Source organism: Eurosta solidaginis, chromosome 1, assembly GCF_040869045.1.
Source record: "Eurosta solidaginis isolate ZX-2024a chromosome 1, ASM4086904v1, whole genome shotgun sequence".
NCBI classification, from domain to species: domain Eukaryota; kingdom Metazoa; phylum Arthropoda; class Insecta; order Diptera; family Tephritidae; genus Eurosta; species Eurosta solidaginis.
Window position 1 is genome coordinate 316,238,945 of NC_090319.1, and position 20,442 is coordinate 316,259,386.

General features: G+C 36.1%; 1 protein-coding gene across 9 annotated transcripts in view; it reads right to left on the reverse strand.

The window, feature by feature from the left end:
• The window catches only part of alph (alphabet), a 192,311-nt gene that overhangs the window by 14,729 nt on the left and 157,140 nt on the right, over positions 1-20,442 (reverse strand). For 2 of the 9 annotated variants that reach the window (XM_067761678.1, XM_067761677.1), the window contains one exon: positions 8,037-8,139. The exons of the other annotated variants lie outside the window; for them this stretch is intronic. In XM_067761678.1, coding sequence (XP_067617779.1) covers positions 8,087-8,139 — 53 coding nt within the window. In that variant the 3' untranslated portion in view covers positions 8,037-8,086. The remainder of the gene's footprint in view (positions 1-8,036; positions 8,140-20,442) is intronic. 9 annotated transcript variants of the gene reach the window in all.

The following is a 20,442-nucleotide window of genomic DNA, read 5'->3' on the forward strand; positions in this document are numbered from 1 at the left end:
AGGCTTGTTTCAAAAGCTTATGTTTTTAAAAATGCCTTGAAACACCAATTCAAAAATTTTTTTGTGCAAAACGTACTTTCATCATTACTAAGAAACTTGCTTGTGGGTATAATTAAGAGCAAATATGCAAGCACTCGTTCTTATGTAGTGGACTTTGTTAGCTGACCTAATCATTTGAAAACGACTTCATAGCTTAAAAGGACATTAAACGGAAATGTGAAGCTTCTCAAGGCCAAAATAGTGACATATCAATTTTAAAAATCGGACGTCAAATAACCAAGTTATAGCGAAAAACCCTTTTCGGCTGTATTTCGAAGGATCAAAAAAAAATTTTCCGAAACCCTCAACATAGTCTTTAAATTTAGGGGCGGACCTTAGAAACTTTTTTTTCGACCCAATCTAGTGTACATTTCAAACTTACTGAATATAGCCACTAGAGTTTTCGCATAGGAAAGGCAGACGACTTTTCTTTCGTTTGCATATATACATGCCTTAAAGCCCATCATTGAAGACGATGAAGAGTTAGTTTTGTGTTATTGTTTTTTTTCTTTCAAACGTGTTACAAAATATGCAGATATATAAAAATTGGTATAAAGAAATTTAGATTAGTTTAAAATATGTTAACTTTAGTAGCTTAATCCCCTTATTCATAAAAAATACAATAGTTTATAAAGTTTTTAAAAGTGACATTTCTATTCGAATTTATAAACCATTTTTAACTATTCATGAATAAAGGAGTAAGCGTAAGAATATTATTATTAAGTAAACAGAATATTCAACTATAAAGAAGCCACGCTTTTAAATGTATTGCGATAACTTCTTGCATGCAATGTGACCCGACAAATATCCAGAGCAGAAAAAAGTAGCGACACTTTGTTCTCCTAAGTAGTTTAGCGTTAAAGCCCCCATTACTGATACTTAGCATAGACTTGACTTGACTTGGCGTAAACTTGGCAACTTAGCCACGATTATACTCCACTTGGCGCATAAAATCTGGCATCATAATCAGCGTTGAAATTTATTTTTAAATAAATGTCAATTTGTATGACAAAATGTCAAAATGAAATGGAAACAAACAAATGGCATCTCAAAATGTAAACGTCACTTAGAACTTACATAGAAAATCAAAATTCAACAGACTTCTAAGTCTAGTTAAGTTTTGAGTAATCAGTAACATGCAATGTTAATTTAACAGAACTGTAAGTGACAGTTCGCAAGCCAAGTCAAGTCTATGCTAAGTATCAGTAATGGAGCCTTAAACCTACAATAAGGCTACGTTTATAATCGAGAGTAATCGCATCGCGTGATGTTAGCTGTTAGCGATAAATTATATATGTGCATATGGAGATGTTTATGACAAAGAGATTTAGCGTAAAGCGAATTGAGCGATTACAAGCGACAAAAGCGACGAAAATTTGCAACCAAAATATTTTGATTCAGTTGAGCGAAATTAGCGAAACATCATGGATGTGTTTATTGAAAAGGTACGTGACAAGGAGTGTTTGTGGAATTTTTGAGGAAATTGTAAGAGGCGTACATGTAAATGATCGAATTCAGCACAATATTTTCTTTCCTTGGCGATTGGATGCACTTGAAATTTTTTTCTTACGTATACTTTTTAAGTAGTTTTTTAATAGTAGTCTAATAATAAAATTTTACGAGTTAATGTACGCATGTTGCTTCCTCTACACTGCCACAACGTGAATAAAAATATTTTGAGTTTTATTGTTGAGAATTCCATCGCTTGCGATTTCTCTGCGATAAAAACTCATTCGCCTGCGATAACGCTAGCTAAAATGTAACAAGCGGTAGCCTAATTCGCATGCATCTTCCCATATTAAAATATATTCCGCTTTAACTAATCATAGCATACCCAGCATAGACATGTTCTAAGCATTTATAACATTTGGTTTTAGTTTCAATGTTTTTAAAAGAAATTTTTTAAAAAGTTCAAAAAAAATTTCTTTTATCTATATATATAAAAAGAAGTGTATATTTTGATTGTCACTCCATAACTCGAGAACGGCTTGACAGATTGCCATGAAATTTTTAGGAAAGATACAGGAACGAGAGATGATGGTTAGTTGATTTTGAAATCCCAAATCGGTTTAGTCATATATATATAAAAATCAAATTCTGTGTGTGTGTGTGTTCCCTATGGAAACGTATTTCCCACACATCAATTATCACCAAATTTTGGTTATGGGTTCCTTCGATCAACGGGAAGGTTTTAGGCTAAAAATAATTTCGATATATAAAAGAGGCGTGGCACCTCCCATACAAATGGAATCTTTGGTACTGCATACCTTTGAAGGTATACATGCCAGAACATTGAAATTCAATGAGGAGTTGTATGAGGTCAATCCCTAACACCACCAAGAAAATGCGGAATTTGGAGAAAGGGGGCGTGGCACCTCCCATACAAATGGAATCTTTGGTACTGCATAACTTTAAAGGTATACATGCCAGAACATTGAAATTCAGTAAGGAGTTATTTGAGGTCAATCCTTAACACCACCAAGAAAATATGGAATTGGGAAAAAGGGGGCGTGGCACCTCCCATACTAATGGAATATATTATAATGCATATATCATGATGTCGTAATGGTAGGATAATTAAAATTGGTTTGGAGGTATGTGAAGTTAAGTCCTAAAACTTCCAGTAAAATGTGGAATGGGGAAAAACTATGGCTGCCGTACAAACTTAAGTAATTTGACTGCATTGTTGAGTTTAGCTGTTATGCCTTTTGGACGTTTAGTAATCTGCCGCTGTTAAAAATATTTTTTAGCTTCAGTCTATCTACATCTTCTATAAAAATCAAATTCTGTGTGTGTGTTCCCTATGAAAACGTGTTTGCTATACTTCGATCATCACCATATTTTGGCTCGAGGTTCCTTCGATCAAGACGAAAGTTTTTCATATTTCAGAATTAAGAATTTTAAATTTAAATATTTTTGTTTTTGGCTATGCGAAAGAACTATCTTAGCTCCCAAAAATGATCATGTTAACAAAATCAATGATCGCTTTCAAAATCAATTTCCTGGTGAAGTGACGAAATACAAATCGATCGACACAGTTACAGATGAAGATAAAATCATCAGCGGTAAAAGCAATACAATAATATAAAATAAGATACAAGAATAAAATGTTTTAACAGAAAATTTCACCAAATATGCGTACAAAATTCAATTCAATTTACAGAAAATAAATTAAATTGTTTGTTGATAACAAAACAGAAAGAATAACGCAACATCCATTCCATCTCGGGCGTTACAACGTGCGCCTGGTAAAGCTAGTTTTGTATACAGTTTTGTGAGCATTTACTTTTACGAAAACCAATTTAACAGTGGTTAACATTTATTTTTTGAAGACAAGACATCATCGATTTCCGCCATTTAAAAAGAAATGCCGTCGGCTTAGATTAACAAACTTGCTAAGTGCCAATGTTTCGGAAAATGATTTTTTGCTGCAGTTTGATAGAGCAGGAGCTTATGCATCAACATGGCATAACAGCAACATCAAACATCGGCGGCACACAAAGTAAATCAACTTTATGACGAGTTCAAGTTATCTTTGTACAGCAGAGTTAGTTAAAACAAGTAAGGAAGGCTAAGTTCGGGTGTAACCAAACATTACATACTCAGCTGAGAGCTTTGGAGATAAAATAAGAGAAAACCACCATGTAGGAAAATGAACCTAGGGTAACCCTGAAATGTGTTTGTATGACATTGGTATCAAATGGAAGGTAATAAAGAGTATTTTAAAAGGGAGTGGGCCATAGTTCTATAGGTGGACGCCTTTTCGAGAAATCGGCATAAAGGTGGACCAGGGGTGACTTTAGAATGTGTTTGTACGATATGGGTATCAAATTAAAGGTGTTAATGAGTATTTTAAAAGGGAGTGGGCCTTAGTTCTATAGGTGGACGCATTTTCGAGATATCGCCATAAAGGTAGACCAGGGGTGACTCTATAATGTGTTTGTACGATATGGGTATCAAATTAAAGGTATTAATGAGGGTTTAAAAAGGGATTGAACCTTAGTTGTATATGTGAAGGCGTTTTCGAGATATCGGACCAGGGTGACCCAGAACATCATCTGTCGGGTACCGCTAATTTATTTATATATGTAATACCACGAACAGTATTCATGTCCTGATTCCAAGGGCTTTTGATTTCGCCCTGCAGAACTTTTTCATTTTTTTCTACTTAATATGGTAGGTGTCACACCCATTTTACAAAGTTTTTCCTAATGTTATATTTTGCTTCAATAAACCAATCCAATTACCATATTTCATCCCTTTTTCTTATTTGGTATGGAATTATGGCATTTTTTCATTTTTCGTAATTTTCGATATCGAAAAGTTGGCGTGGTCATAGTCGGATTTCGGCAATTTTGTATACCAAGATAAAGTGAGTTCAGGTAAGTACGCGAACTAAGTTTAGTAAAGATATATTGGTTTTTGCTCAAGTTATCGTGTTAACGGCCCAGCGGGAGGACAGACGGTCGACTGTGTATAAAAACTGGGTATGGCTTCAACTGATTTCCCCCATTTTCACAGAAAACAGTTACCGTCATAGAGTCTATGCCCCTACCAAATTTCAAAAGGATTGGTAAATTTTTGTTCGACTTATTGCGTTAAGTGTCCTAGAAAAATTAAATGAAAAAGGCCGGAGCCACGCCCATTTCGTAATTTTCTTTTATTTTTGTATTTTGTAGCACCATATCATTTCTGGAGTTGAATGTTGACATAATTTACTTATATACTGCAAAGGTATTACATTTTTTGTTAAAATTTGACTTAAAAAAAAAATTTTTTTAAGTTGGCGTATTCTTTTTCCGATTTTGGTAATTTTTATTTAGCACATATATAGTAATAGCAGTAACGTTCCTGCCAAATTTCATTATGATATCTTGAATGACTGCCAAATTACAGATTGCAAAACTTTTAAATTACCTTCTTTTAAAAGTGGGCGGTGCCACGCCCATTGTCCAAAACTTTACTAATTTTCTGTTATGTGTTATAAGGTCAACCCAACTACGAAGTTTCATCGCTTTATCCGTCTTTGGTAATGAATTATCGTAATTTTCGATATCGAAAAAGTGGGCGTGGTTATAGTCCGATATCATTCATTTTAAATAGCGATCTGAGATGAGTGCCCAGGAATCTACATACCAAATTTCATCAGGATACCTCAAAATTTACTCAAGTTATCGTTTTAAAGGGCAGACGGACGGACGGACATGGCTCAATCAAATTTTTTTTCGATACTGATGATTTAGATATATGGAAGTCTATATCTATCTCGATTACTTTATTCCTGTAAAACCAACCGTTATCCAATCAAGGTTAATATACTCTGTGTGCAAAGCACGCTGGGTATAAAAATTTGTCAAGAATGTATGAGTTTAAGCGCTCGTGTGAGTTAAAAAGACAACATGGCGATTTGCAAGTGGAACTAAACCGACTATATTGTCAATGCGTTGTATGAATAAAAGCCGCAAGATTTTATTAGGTAACTTTTAAAATTCAAACGAAATAGTATATTTATAGTTAGAACAGAGACGTAAATATATAGAGAATAACCAACGACGGACAGCAAGAGAAATTGTCCAAAGTGGCGGTAGGTAATTCACCACATTACCTACTTGAAGATAGCAAAAACGCGGTGTTTTCGTTGAATTTCACCAAAAAAAAAGTTATCGAAAACGTTAAAAAATAGTTAAGTTGTGTTTATTATATCAAAATAATATTTTTCTAGCGTTAGAATTGACGAATTTCATGCCACATTTTCCCAATGGTGAATTACCTGTTCGCGATTGGATGGCTTACTGTTTCCCACTAATCGTTCTGTTGGCAGTTCCTATTTTTATACGTTCTCTATTTAGAACATGGCTATTCTGAATTTATTGTATGTTTCAAACGTACTCTATGCTACCGTCCATTGCAAGAAGGGAGTGAAGTATAAAAAGTAGGTTAGGTTAGGTTGAACTGGCCGGTCCATGAGGACCTCGCATAAACTGATTGAGCCCGTAGTGTTACCAGAACTTTGTTTTAACGACCAAACTGAAAAACCATATCAAAAACCAGGACCTATGTTATAAAATAACTCCGTCCTCTTGGCAAATACTAGAAGCTTCCTAGGACTTAAGCCACTGCTGCTTCTAGATCTGACAGCTGTATCACTCCTAATAGCTGAAGTCTTAGCCTGGCAAGTGCAGGGCACGAACGTGCTCGATCGTTTCCTCCTCCAACCCGCACTTCCTACATCTGCTATCACTGACCAAGCCTAATTTAAAGGCATGTGGCGCCAGAAGGCAGCGTCCAGTCAGAATACCCGTCATGAGTCTACAGTCCTATCTTTTTAATGATATAAGCAACTTTGTTAGTCTAAGGTTGTAAGGCCTACACATAATCTTCAACACTTTACAGCCTCGCGCTTGAACCCACGCCTTTCCCGCTTGGTCGATCATGTGTACCTCTCGCCTTCGCTTAATCTCGTCCAGTCTAATAGCGACGTCTACGGAGCAAGCTTCAAGGGATGCCCCCTTTTTAGCTAGTTCGTCCGCTTTTTCATCTCCATCTATTCCCATATGCCCTGGGACCCAATATAGATGTATGCTTCTCCCCGTCCCGATTCTCTCCAGAGACTGCTTACACTGTAACACGCATTTGGATGCTGTGCTATGCGAGATTATTGCCTTAATTGCTGCTTGACTGTCAATATAAAAGTTAACACGGTTGCAGCTTAAGCTATTTTCTTCCAGGGTTTCTACTGCTTTGGTTACGGCTAATATTTACGCTACAGTAATCCGGCAGCCTGTAGGATCTGCTTATTTCCGGATCAACACATACCGCAGACCTTACTCCTTTCACTACTTTGGAACCATCTGTGTACACATGTATCGCCTCGTCCGCCATTTGCGCACCCCGGCGTCAACCGTCCACCTCTAAGATCCTTAAGATCTCCCTCGAAGCGCAGATAGGGAATCAGGTAGTCTGTTCGTCTTGTGATTGATGACGCTATACTACTATGGCCATATAGTCGGCGCTCAAGCTGACTCGAGGCACCGAGCCTGGTTGCGGTTGTTCATGCTATGTTCTTTGCTACCAGGTCTAGAGGTGGAATGTGCAGAATGGCATACAGTACAGTCGGGGTTGTTTTCAGGGCTCCCGTAATGCTAAGCATCGATAGTCTGCATACCCCCTCTAATTTTTTGAGGTATATTGTTTTGTGTGTGACTTTCCACCAAACAAGAACTCCATAGAATAGAGTAGGGCTTACAATCGCTGTAAAAACCCAATGAGAAAGAAAGGGCAGAAAAATTAATTTTTGTTTGGAAAATTTAAGATATTTTAAGTAAACATCAAATTTAAAACCTTGTTTAATCTTTGAGTGTGCAATTTGAGTGTGAATTTGTTCATTAATGAGTAAATTTTAAATTTATCCGATACTTAAATTTGTCGCTTCTGTGAGCTGGGGGATGAAACACCAGTTCACATTCTCTGCAAGTGCGGCGCTCTGGCAAGGCAGAGACCTCCACCACGTAAATGGGGGGTGTGACTCTTAATGCCTATGTGATATAGAGTAAAAAGTCTAAAGAGGTACTGAGATACATTAAAAGCCTCCACATACAAAATTAGGCTAAAATGTCATGCACAATAGATCTACACAAAGGTCGCAGTGCTTCCAGCCCTAACAATAATAACCGCAGAAGCTTATTGGCATTAAAATTCATAAAAGGCAATAAGTGAGTTTCACTGCCTTTTTGCTATGGACGGCAGTATAATACCTTCTTCACCAAGAGCTAAATGTGCTGAGAGTTGTGATGATGCGTTGTTTCTACTAAGAAAAGCTTTTGTTATACAAGAACGGTCATAAAGAAATTTATAAAAAAGGAATAGTATAATATATAATATAATAAAAAGAAAGCCGCAATAAATAAGCAAGTTAAGTTCAATAATATGTTAGTTTCAGTAAAAATGTTGATACGCATATTCTTTTTTAGGACCTCATTATTGATTGTAGTACTCACTTTGACTGTAACCCACCGCCTGGCGGAAGACCTTCAATTTCTAAATTCTGCTATGCTTGCAATAAATTATAATATTGCGTTATTTGATTGCATTCAATTTCCTCTGTAAAGCAAAAGAAATGAACGTAAATTAAGTGGAAAAGTCGATTTGAATAATCATAGATTTGATTATAAGACAAAACCGAAAAAAATTGCATTAAGATTTATATTACTTGAAAATATAAAGATGTCTTATTATGTATATATGTACATATTCACCCCTATTCTGCATTTCGATTACGTTCCCGTTCTACGCTCCGCTTCAATCGAAGTCGGGTATTCTGCATTACGACGGAATCGTAACGAGAAGAGGAAGACCAATGATTTATCGAAATCAGCTGTTTGTACTGAATGTGTGAACATTGGACCAAAATAAATTAAAGAAAATTAAAAAAAAAAAACACTGAAAAACGTTTTTTTATACCTTTCATGAAAATGAAATGGTATATTATTTTCGCCACGAAACCCAAAATTGTAAGTCCTTAAAGGAAAATAGATAGACCCACCATTAAGTATACCGAAATAATCAGGAAGAAGAGCTGAGTTGATTTAGCCATGTCCGTCTGTCCGTCTGTTCGTCTGTCTGTTTGTATGCAAACTAGTCCCTCAATTTTTAGATATCTTGATAAAATTTGGTGAGCGGGTGTATTTGGGTGTCCGATTAGACATTTGTCGGAACCGGCCGGATCGGACCACTATAGCATATATCCTCCATACAACCGATTTTTTAGAAAAAGAGGATTTTTTCATATCTTTCTCAATTTAACAGATTGAAGCTTCAAACTTCACCATATACTTTCGTATATTGCGCATATTGTTGCCTGAAAAAATTGATGAGATCGGTCGTATATATAGTATATATCCCCCACAACCGATTGTTCAGATAAGAAACTTTTCGTAGTTACTGCCCTATTTTAAGAGCTAGAGGCTTCAAATTTCAACGAATGCTAACGTATATAGCATATATTGTTGTCTGAAAAAATCATACAGATCGGTGGTATATATAGTATATATATGGTGGTATATATAGTATATATATAGTATATACATATATATATTTTCGCATTTTAGCCCCATTTTAACAGCTATATAGTATATATTGTTGTGTGAAAAAGATCGGTGATATCTATAAATCTTATAAAATAAAGTCGCTAAATGCCATGTATGCACATAACTTCACACAGAATGCTCCGATTTTAAAACGGTTTTTTGCATTTGAAAGCTTAGCTACGTGAGATGGTACAGTTAATATAATTTGAAGGTATATATTATAGGGGCGTGGCAAATTGCCAAAATGTAGTAAAAAATCATAAAATTTTTGTTTACACAGCTATAACTCATAAACGGATGGATGGATTTAAAAAATTCTAATTTTCAGTAAAACTTTGAAATATTTACCTTCGATCTGCATCAAAAAAAAACTTGATTCCTTTCTTATATCAGCCAAATTGTTTAAACAAAAGTAACATTTTTATCAAAAAATGCGTATGTGTGTTTGTTCGCTGTGAACTGTCCGCGCTAATTGCTTTTGAGTGAGGCTTGATGCGACACATACATACATACATATATAGCATTCGCTGCATTATTTAACTTCGGGCGTAGGTTTATAGGTATGTATGGATGTACATCACTACATAGTATAAAACAAAGTCGCTTTTTCTGTTCCTATGTCCCTTTGAATGCTTAAACCTTTAAAAATACGCAACAGATTTTGATGCGCTTTTTTTATTTAATAGATAAAGAGTGATTGAAGAGGAAGTAACGGATGAACATATTTGGCTGAAAATTGGTGAAGGGGTAGCTTAGAACCAGGAGACAGACATAGGCTAATTTTTATCCCGTTCTGGATAGGGTCTTGAGATCAAAACGTGGACTTGGGTAATCCTGGGATATGTTTGTACAATATGGGTATCGAATGTAAGCTGTTTATGAGTACTTTGATACGGGGTATTTTTCGTACCCGCTGGTAACTAGGGTCTCCAGATATAAGCGAAAACGTGGACGCGGGTACCCCTAGAATGTGTTTATAGAATATGGATAACGAATGAAAGCTGTTGATGAGTGCTTTAGTACAGGGTAGTTTTCATACCTATTGGCGGCGAAGGGTCTCGAGATATAGGCCAAAACGTGCATCAGGGTAACACTAGGATGTGTTTTTACATAATGGGTATTAAATTGAATGATGAGTGCTTTAGTACAGAGTAATTTGTATACCGCTGGGTGACTAGGGTCTCAAGATATGACGGAAAAAGTTTATTATAATGTATGGAGATAGACCAAATTTAGGGCAGAACAACGTCTGACGGGTCTGCTAGTATATAATATATATATGATGGCATATATAGTATATATATACATTTTTTGCCATTTCGGCCCCATTTTAACAGCTAGAAGCTTCAAATTTCACCAAACGCTTACGTGTATAGCATATATTGATGTCTGAAAAAATCGTTGAGATCGGTGGTATACATAGTATATATCTCATACAACCGATTGTTCAGATAAGAAACTTTGCGCAATTTCTGCCCCGTTTTAACAGCTAGAAGCTTCAAATTTCACCAAATGCTTACGTATATAGCATATATTGTTGTCTGAAAAAATCATAGAGATCGGTGGTATATGTATATATTATATACTTCATACAAACTGCCATTTTTGCCACTTTTTTACGGCTAGAAGCTTCAAAACTTATCAAGTAGTTACTTTTACGTCATATATTGTTGAAATACGTGATTCGTAGTCATAATTTTTACACGCAGACCACAAAAAACCTGAAAATTTGCATCCTCACACAAAGTACCTACCTATTTTTTATTTTATATTTATCTTAAAAATCGTTTAGGTATGTAGATCTGTTCACTATATATTTCTTATCTTATACATCCGATTATTCGGAGATTGCGAAGGGGATAAGATTATTGTTCAGCCCCATTCATGAAAGGTATGAAGTCTTCGGCACAGCCGAAGAGAGTCCCGTCCTTACTTGTTTTGAGTGAAGTGTTTTCATAATTGTAAGTGTGTTTTTATCGTTCTTTTGGCCAATTCCCTACCGTAGCCACCAAGTTTTGTTAAAGCGGATTCCTGCCCGAATATAGTTGACATTTTCTGAATTTTATGGATGCTAATTTCATTGCACTGGCCTAAAATACTTTACGAAGATTTATTTATTCTTTCCGCAAGGATTGTTTACGTTTTCGCTTCACCTTCCTCTACTCCGGAAGCTTGCTTTGGCATATAACTGAACCCAAAGAACAGACACAAATTATAGCTGTCTATTATAATAAAATCAATAGCCGCGGCATTATTTTTGGAGTTGGAAATAGAGTTGCGCTTTTTCGTTCATTTCAGAGATTCGATTCTTTAGTTCTTTTTGTGATGAACGAACAAGTTGTTCTTTTTGTTCATCTGTTCTTTTTTGTTTTCAAGCAAATTTGTTCACTGCTGCTTGCACCCGCGAAAAAAGCCAACAAGTATAGATGAGAGTGTGTATGCAGCAATGCTTTGTGTAGGTATATGTAAATGTGTTATTAATAAATAAGTTAATATATGGGGTATTCCAACCCATTTCGACCAATTTTGAACCCGACCCCTTTAGAATTGGCTGAAAGTTTTTCTTCTTTTTCTAGCTTACGAAAGACGTTTTTCAGAATTTTTTCAAATTTGTTCATCCAACTCAAAAAAAGTTATGAATTTTTAAAAAACACCGTTTTTGTTTTCAAAATGCTATAAATTTTTTAAAAATTGACCGTTTGGGATTTTTTTTTTTACTTTGTTTTTAAATGCACTTTTCGGAAAAAATACAAAAAAATTTTTAAAGTATTTTTTTTTTGTAATTTTTCAGTTTTTCGAGATTTTTCGAATTTCGCCATTTTTTTTTTTTTTTTTTCTCATAAAAAATTTCAATCAATTCTGCAATCATCCCCACTAATCCCGGAGTGGGCCGGTTATTATTTTTTGTTTTTTTATTTAATTGAAAAAAAAAAGCTATAAAAATGTTTTTGTATTTTTTCCGAAAAGTACATTTAAAAACAAATTTTTTACTCCAAAAAATATCCTAAACGGTCTATTTTTGAAAAAGTTATAGCATTTTGAAAAAACACCGTTTTTTTTTTTTTAAATTCATAACTTATTTTGAGTTGGACACCGTTTTTGTTTTCAAAATGCTATAACTTTTTCAAAAATTGACCGTTTGGGATCTTTTTATACTCAGTTGAGCAGAGCTCACAGAGTATATTAACTTTGATTGGATAACGGTTGGTTGTACAGGTATAAAGGAATCGAGATAGATATAGACTTCCATATATCAAAATCATCAGTATCGAAAAAAAATTTGATTGAGCCATGTCCGTCCGTCCGTCTGTCCGTTAACACGATAACTTGAGTACATTTTGGGGTATCTTGATGAAATTTAGTACGTATATTCCTGGGCACTCATCTCAGATCGCTATTTAAAATGAACGATATCGGACTATAACCACGCCCATTTTTTCGATATCGAAAATTTCGAAAAACCGATAAAATGCGACAATTCATTGCCAAAGCCGGATAAAGCGATAAAACTTGGTAGATGGGTTGACGTTATGACGCAGAACGGAAAATTAGTAAGATTTTGGACAATGGGCTTGGCACCGCCCACTTTTACAAGAAGGTATTTTAAAAGTTTTGCAAGCTGTAATTTGGCAGTCGTTGAAGATATCATGATGAACTTTGCAGGAACGTTACAACTATTACTATATATGTGCTAAATAAAAATTAGCAAAATTGGATGAAGAACACGCCCACTTTTTAAAAAAATTTTTTTTTTAATTCAAATTTTAACAAAAAATGTAATATCTTCACTGTATATAAGTAAAGTAAGTCAAAATTCAACTCCAGTAATGATATGGTGCAACAAAATACAAAAATAAAAGAAAATTTCAAAATGGGCGTGGCTCCGCCCATTTTCATTTAGTTTGTCTAGAATACCTTTAATGCCATAAGTCCAACAAAAATTTACCAATCCTTCTTAAATTTGGTAGGGGCATAGATTCTATGACGGTAACTGTTTTCTGTGAAAATGGGCGAAATCGGTGGAAGCGACGCCCAGTTTTTATACACAGTCCACCGTCTGGCCTTCCGCTCGGCCGTTAACACAATAACTTGAGCAAAAACCGATATATCTTTACTAAACTTAGTCCACGTACTTATCTGAACCCAATTTATCTTGGTATAAAAAATGGCCGAAATCCGACCATAACCGCGCCCACTTTATCGATATCGAAAATTACTAAAAATGAAAGAAATGCCATAATTCTATACCAAATACGAAAAAAGGGATGAAACATGGTAATTGGGTTGGTTTATTGACGCAAAATATAACTTTGGAAAAAACTTTGTAAAATGGGTGTGACACCTACCATATTAAGTAGAAGAAAATGAAAAAGTTCTACAAGGCGAAATCAACAGCGTTTGGAATCTTGGCAGGAATACTGTTAGCGGTATTGCATATATAAATAAATTAGCAGTACCCGACAGATGATTTTCTGAATCACCTGGTCCACATTTTGGTCGATATCGCGAAAACGCCTTCACATATACATCTAAGGGCCACTCGCTTTTAAAACCTTCATTAATACCTTTAATTTGATATCCATATCGTACAAACACATTCTAGAGTCACCCCTTGCCCACCCTAATGGCGATATCTCGAAAAGGCGTCCACCTATAGACCTAATGCCCACTCCCTCTTAAAATGCTCAGCAACACCTTTCGTTATTTACCCATATCGTACAAACATTCTAGAGTCACCCCTGGTCCACCCTAATGGCGATATCTCAAAAAGGCGTCCACCTATAGACCTAATGCCCACTCCCTCTTAAAATGCTCAGTAACACCTTTCGTTTGATACCCATATCGTACAAACATTCTAGAGTCACCCCTGGCCCACCCTAATGGCGATATCTCGAAAAGGCGTCCACCTATAGACCTAATGCCCACTCCCTCCTAAAATGCTCAGTAACACCTTTCGTATGATACCCATATCGTACAAACATTCTAGTCACCCCTGGCCCACCCTAATGGCGATATCTCGAAAAGGTGGCCACCTATAGACCTAATGCCCACTCCCTCTTAAAATGCTTAGTAACACCTTTCATTTGATACCCATATCGTGCAAACATTCTAGAGTCACCCTTGGTCCACCTTTATGGCGATATCTCGAAAAGGCGTCCACCTATAGAACTAAGGATTACTCCCTTTTAAAATACTCATTACTACCTTTCATTTGATACCCATATCGTACAAACACATTCTAGAGTTACCCTGGCCCACCCTAATGGCGATATATCGAAAAGGCGTACACCTTTAGACCTAATGCCCACTCCCTCTTAAAATGCTCAGTAACACCTTTCGTTTGATATCCATATCGTACAAACATTCTAGAGTCACCCTTGGTCCACCTTTATGGCGATATCTCGAAAAGGCGTCCACCTATAGAACTAAGGATTACTCCCTTTTAAAATACTCATTACCACCTTTCATCTGATACCCATATCGTACAAACACATTCTAGAGTCACCCCTGCCCACCCTAATGGCGATATCTCGAAAAGGTGTCCACCTATAGACCTAATGCCCACTCCCTCTTAAAATGCTCAGTAACACCTTTCATTTGATACCCATATCGTACAAACACATTCTAGAGTCCCCCTGGCCCACCCTAATGGCGATATCTCGAAAAGGTGTCCACCTATAGACCTAATGCCCACTCCCTCTTAAAATGCTCAGTAACACCTTTCATTTGATACCCATATCGTACAAACACATTCTAGAGTCCCCCTGGCCCACCCTAATGGCGACATCTCGAAAAGGCGTCCACCTATAGACCTAATGCCCACTCCCTCTTAAAATGCTCAGTAACACCTTTCCTTTGATACCCATATCGTACAAACATTCTAGAGTCACCCTTGGTCCACCTTTATGGCGATATCTCGAAAAGGCTTCCACCTATAGAACTAAGGATTATTCCCTTTTAAAATACTCATTACCACCTTTCATTTGATACCCATATCGTACAAACACATTCTAGAGTCACCCCTGGCCCACCCTAATGGCGATATTTCGAAAAGGCGTACACCTATAGAACTAATGCCCACTCCCTTTTAAAATGCTCAGTAACACCTTTTGTTTGATACCCATATCGTACAAACATTCTAGAGTCACCCCTGGCCCACCCTAATGGCGATATCTCGAAAAGGTGGCCACCTATAGACCTAATGCCCACTCCCTCTTAAAATGCTTAGTAACACCTTTCATTTGATACCCATATCGTGCAAACATTCTAGAGTCACCCTTGGTCCACCTTTATGGCGATATCTCGAAAAGGCGTCCACCTATAGAACTAAGGATTACTCCCTTTTAAAATACTCATTACCACCTTTCATCTGATACCCATATCGTACAAACACATTCTAGAGTCACCCCTGCCCACCCTAATGGCGATATCTCGAAAAGGTGTCCACCTATAGACCTAATGCCCACTCCCTCTTAAAATGCTCAGTAACACCTTTCATTTGATACCCATATCGTACAAACACATTCTAGAGTCCCCCTGGCCCACCCTAATGGCGACATCTCGAAAAGGCGTCCACCTATAGACCTAATGCCCACTCCCTCTTAAAATGCTCAGTAACACCTTTCCTTTGATACCCATATCGTACAAACATTCTAGAGTCACCCTTGGTCCACCTTTATGGCGATATCTCGAAAAGGCTTCCACCTATAGAACTAAGGATTATTCCCTTTTAAAATACTCATTACCACCTTTCATTTGATACCCATATCGTAAAAACACATTCTAGAGTCACCCCTGGCCCACCCTAATGGCGATATTTCGAAAAGGCGTACACCTATAGAACTAATGCCCACTCCCTTTTAAAATGCTCAGTAACACCTTTTGTTTGATACCCATATCGTACAAACATTCTAGAGTCACCCCTGGCCCACCTTAATGGCGATATCTCGAAAAGGCGTCCACCGATAGACCTAATGCCCACTCCCTCTTAAAATGCTCAGTAACACCTTTCATTTGATACCCATATCGTACAAACACATTCTAGAGTCACCCCTGCCCACCCTAATGGCGATATCTCGAAAAGGTGTCCACCTATAGACCTAATGCCCACTCCCTCTTAAAATGCTCAGTAACACCTTTCATTTGATACCCATATCGTACAAACACATTCTAGAGTCCCCCTGGCCCACCCTAATGGCGACATCTCGAAAAGGCGTCCACCTATAGACCTAATGCCCACTCCCTCTTAAAATGCTCAGTAACACCTTTCCTTTGATACCCATATCGTACAAACATTCTAGAGTCACCCTTGGTCCACCTTTATGGCGATATCTCGAAAAGGCTTCCACCTATAGAACTAAGGATTATTCCCTTTTAAAATACTCATTACCACCTTTCATTTGATACCCATATCGTACAAACACATTCTAGAGTCACCCCTGGCCCACCCTAATGGCGATATTTCGAAAAGGCGTACACCTATAGAACTAATGCCCACTCCCTCTTAAAATGCTCAGCAACACCTTTCATTTGATACCCATATCGTACAAACAAATTCTAGAGTCAGCCCTGGTCCACCTTTAAGACGATATCCCTAAACGGCGTCCATCCATAGAACTACGGCCTACTCTCTCTTAAAATACTCTTTAATACCTTCCATTTGATACACATGTCATACAACCACATTCCAGGGTTACCCAGGTTCATTTTCCTACATGGTGATTTTCCTTATTTTGTCTCCATAGCTCTCAACTGAGTATGTAATGTTCGGTTACACCCGAACTTAGCCTTCCTTACTTGTTTTTTTTTTTTAATTTGTTTTTAAATGTACTTTTCGGAAAAAATACAAAAAAATTTTTAAAGCTTTTTTTTTCAATTAAATAAAAAAAAATAATAATAATCGGCCCACTCCGGGATTAGTGGGGATGATTGCAGAATTGATTGAAGTTTTTTATGAGAAAAAATGGCGAAATTCGAAAAATCTCGAAAAACTGAAAAATTACAACAAAAAAAAAACACTTTAAAAATTTTTTGTATTTTTTCCGAAAAGTACATTTAAAAACAAATTTAAAAAAAGATCCCAAACGGTAAATTTTTGAAAAAGTTATAGCATTTTGAAAAAAAAACGGTGTTTTTTTTTAAATTCATAACTTTTTTTGAGTTGGATGAAAAAATTTGAAAAATTCTAAAAAACGTCTTTCGTAAGCTAGAAAAAGAAGAAAAACTTTCAGCCAATTCTAAAGGGGTCGGGTTCAAAATTGGTCGAAATGGGATGGAATACCCCATATATAAATTAAGTGTATGAAAAATCGTTTACAGCGTTTTTTTGTTTGATTTTTGTTAAAGATTCAAAACTAACTTTCATATTTCCTAAAAAAATCAAAAAGGTTTACGTGAGCATAAGGACGCTTATAATTACACTGGTCGACGGCCAAAATTTACCAGAGACGCCGTTATGAAATTCGTATGTAAAACCACCCCCTGATTTCGAAAATCGAGTTCATTTTTGATTCTATGGTACCGTTTTTGAGATAATTGCAATTTACCGTTATTCGAAAAAACCAAAAAGATGGCTCCCTTTAATTACGTATATCTCACGAAGGGGTCAAGCAATTGCAAAAAAATTACAGAATCGGAAAGGCAGTAAAATTTGCTATACATATTTTGCTCAACCAGATAGTTTTCGAGATATTAGCTTATCATTTCAGATTTTTAAATTTTTTATGAAAAAATATGAAAAAAATTACTCTTTGCGAGGGCAGCATTCCAAAACCACAACTTTTTCTCCAGATATTTTTTATTTACGTAAAGCTCTGTTTAATTAGAAAAAAATAAGCTATCATCGAAGAAAATCGATGCAAAACTGCGTAAGTTATAAGCGATCAAATAAAAATACCCAGGTTGCGCAATTTCAACGTATATCTCAAAACGTATGTATGGTATAAAGAAGAGTGAAATATCTAGCTATTCTCTGTTTCTATTTAGTTAAAAGTTTAATTTATGAATGAATTTACCCATATTTTTAACTTTTTTTTTAAATATATTTATGTTTATACTATATTCTAACAATCTTTATCTTAATTTGATTTTACTATGTAGTCGAAATAATTATGTGTTCTACTTTGACGCTTATTCAGTTTAGGATCGGTTTCTCTTATGAGAAACCAGCAGTAATAACCCATCATTGCGACGTCCCAGAATCCCTGATATCGATTCTCAATTAATTTCATTTGCTGATGAAACCTTTCGCCATGTTCGTAACTTTCGTCGCCAAGATTTGCCGGAAAAAAGCTCAAATATGAGTGCAGAAAGTGAATTTTTAAAGACATATTTACGCCTGGAAAGAAAATATTAGTTAGGTATACAAGTTATAGAATTTTGGAAATTTATTTTAATAAGCCTTTAATATTTACCCATTTTCGCATAATTATTGATTAAGTCGTTCACTATCTGCTCTTAGTTAGGGCTTTTGTGTCTACCGAGAAAAGAAGCAACGACCTTTTCAAAGGATTCCCACGCTGCTGCCTCAACTGATGAGAGTAGTCCTTTGAATTGATTATTGTTGATCAACTTTTCTATTTGTGGTCCAACAAAAATACCTTCCTTTATCTTGGCTTGAGAAATATCTGGAAAATTTGTTTTCAAATAGTCGAATGCTTCGCCTTCTTTGTCCAAAGCCTTAACAAAGTTTTTAATGAGACCGAGCTTGATGTGTAAGGGTGGAAGTATGATTTTCTCTTTCTTGACAAGAGGGTTGTATTTGATTTTATCCACACCAACGGTAAACTCGACTCTTTCCGGCCAATCCTTTTTGACGTAGTGGTCCTTACGAGCTCGGCTATCCCACTTGCAGAGGAAGCAGCAGTGCTTGGTCTAGCCACTGTGTAGACCGCATAGCATTTCAACGACTTTGAGATCAGAACATATTTTCCAATCATGCTCTTCATATTTGATAAATTTGAGTATTTTTTGCATTTCCTCGTAGGTTTCCTTTGTATTTACTGCATGTGCGATCGGGATAGAAGGCTTTTTGTTAGCAATATGCAATAATACAGCCTTCAAACTCAGTTTATTGCTGTCTATGAACAATCGCCACTCTTTTGAATCATATGTTTGACCAAAATCTTTGAATAAACCAGGAATGTCGTTGCAGTAGCATATACTGTCTTTCTTGGTATAGTGTTTGGAAAATGGTTCGTGACGAGTTCTACAATATATCATCTTAACATCGGATGACACAAATTTAAATTGTTGCATACGGGAAGTGTGGATCTCGGCCTTTTCCTTGGATAGTTCAAAATCTCTTATCCAATCATTAAGCTGTGCTTGTGACAGAACGTTTCTCTCGTTTCCCATGCGAAATTCAGTACAACTTGATTCCCCGCACTCAGATATTACTGTTGACAATGGAACTGGATCCGCAACTGCCGTTGAATGTAGTACTGGTAATGTCACTGTAGGTACGCTGGCATAGGTTACTCTTCTTGATCTTCCAACGCCAAGTACTTTTGTTTGACAAATATAACACTCTATTGAATGGCAAGTAGGTTCTTTTCATATCATTGGTGTATCAAATTTTATTTGTTGTCCTGATTCCGACTGAATCAATTCTACTCGACACGATGTGCACAAAGTGTTCGGTGTCCATGGTTTTTCAGTATTTTTAGGCTCATTGCCAAAATACTTGGAGTATAAAGTTTTGATATGATCTGAGAACACTCGTCACCGCCTTATGATAGTATATTGGCCACACATGAAACAGAACATATCTGGATCGTTATTACACTCCAATTCTCACGTCCTTTTACTCATTTTTTTTTTTTTAATAAATCACGGTTTTGAAATTTGACTTATGAACTGAACTATCTCCGGCGAGCCTTGCAGATGTTATGAAGTTTCAAGGTGCATTAACCCATATTTATACTCGGAACAAGAATAAAATTTAAAAAATCAAATCTTACCTAGACAGAAAGGTTCCTTTTTATACGAAGCCGGGAAAAGAAAATACTACCTGCTTTAGATGTATGCTTTAATAATTTTCTGTGTCTTATAATTTTGAAAATCTACCTGCATACTTACCCATAAGTGACGGAAATACATGTTTATAACTACATGCCTACAGCAGGTTTCGAACCCAACCACTCTTCCTTTCGATGCAACCACTCTACCTACTATAAAACAATTCGAGTATTAAAAGTACTATTTGATTTATTTAAAGAAAAAGTATTATCATTGTTATGGTGTTATTCGTTTATCCGGATAATATCCCATTTGCACCTTATACCTTTAATATATGTATGTATACATACATTGCAGT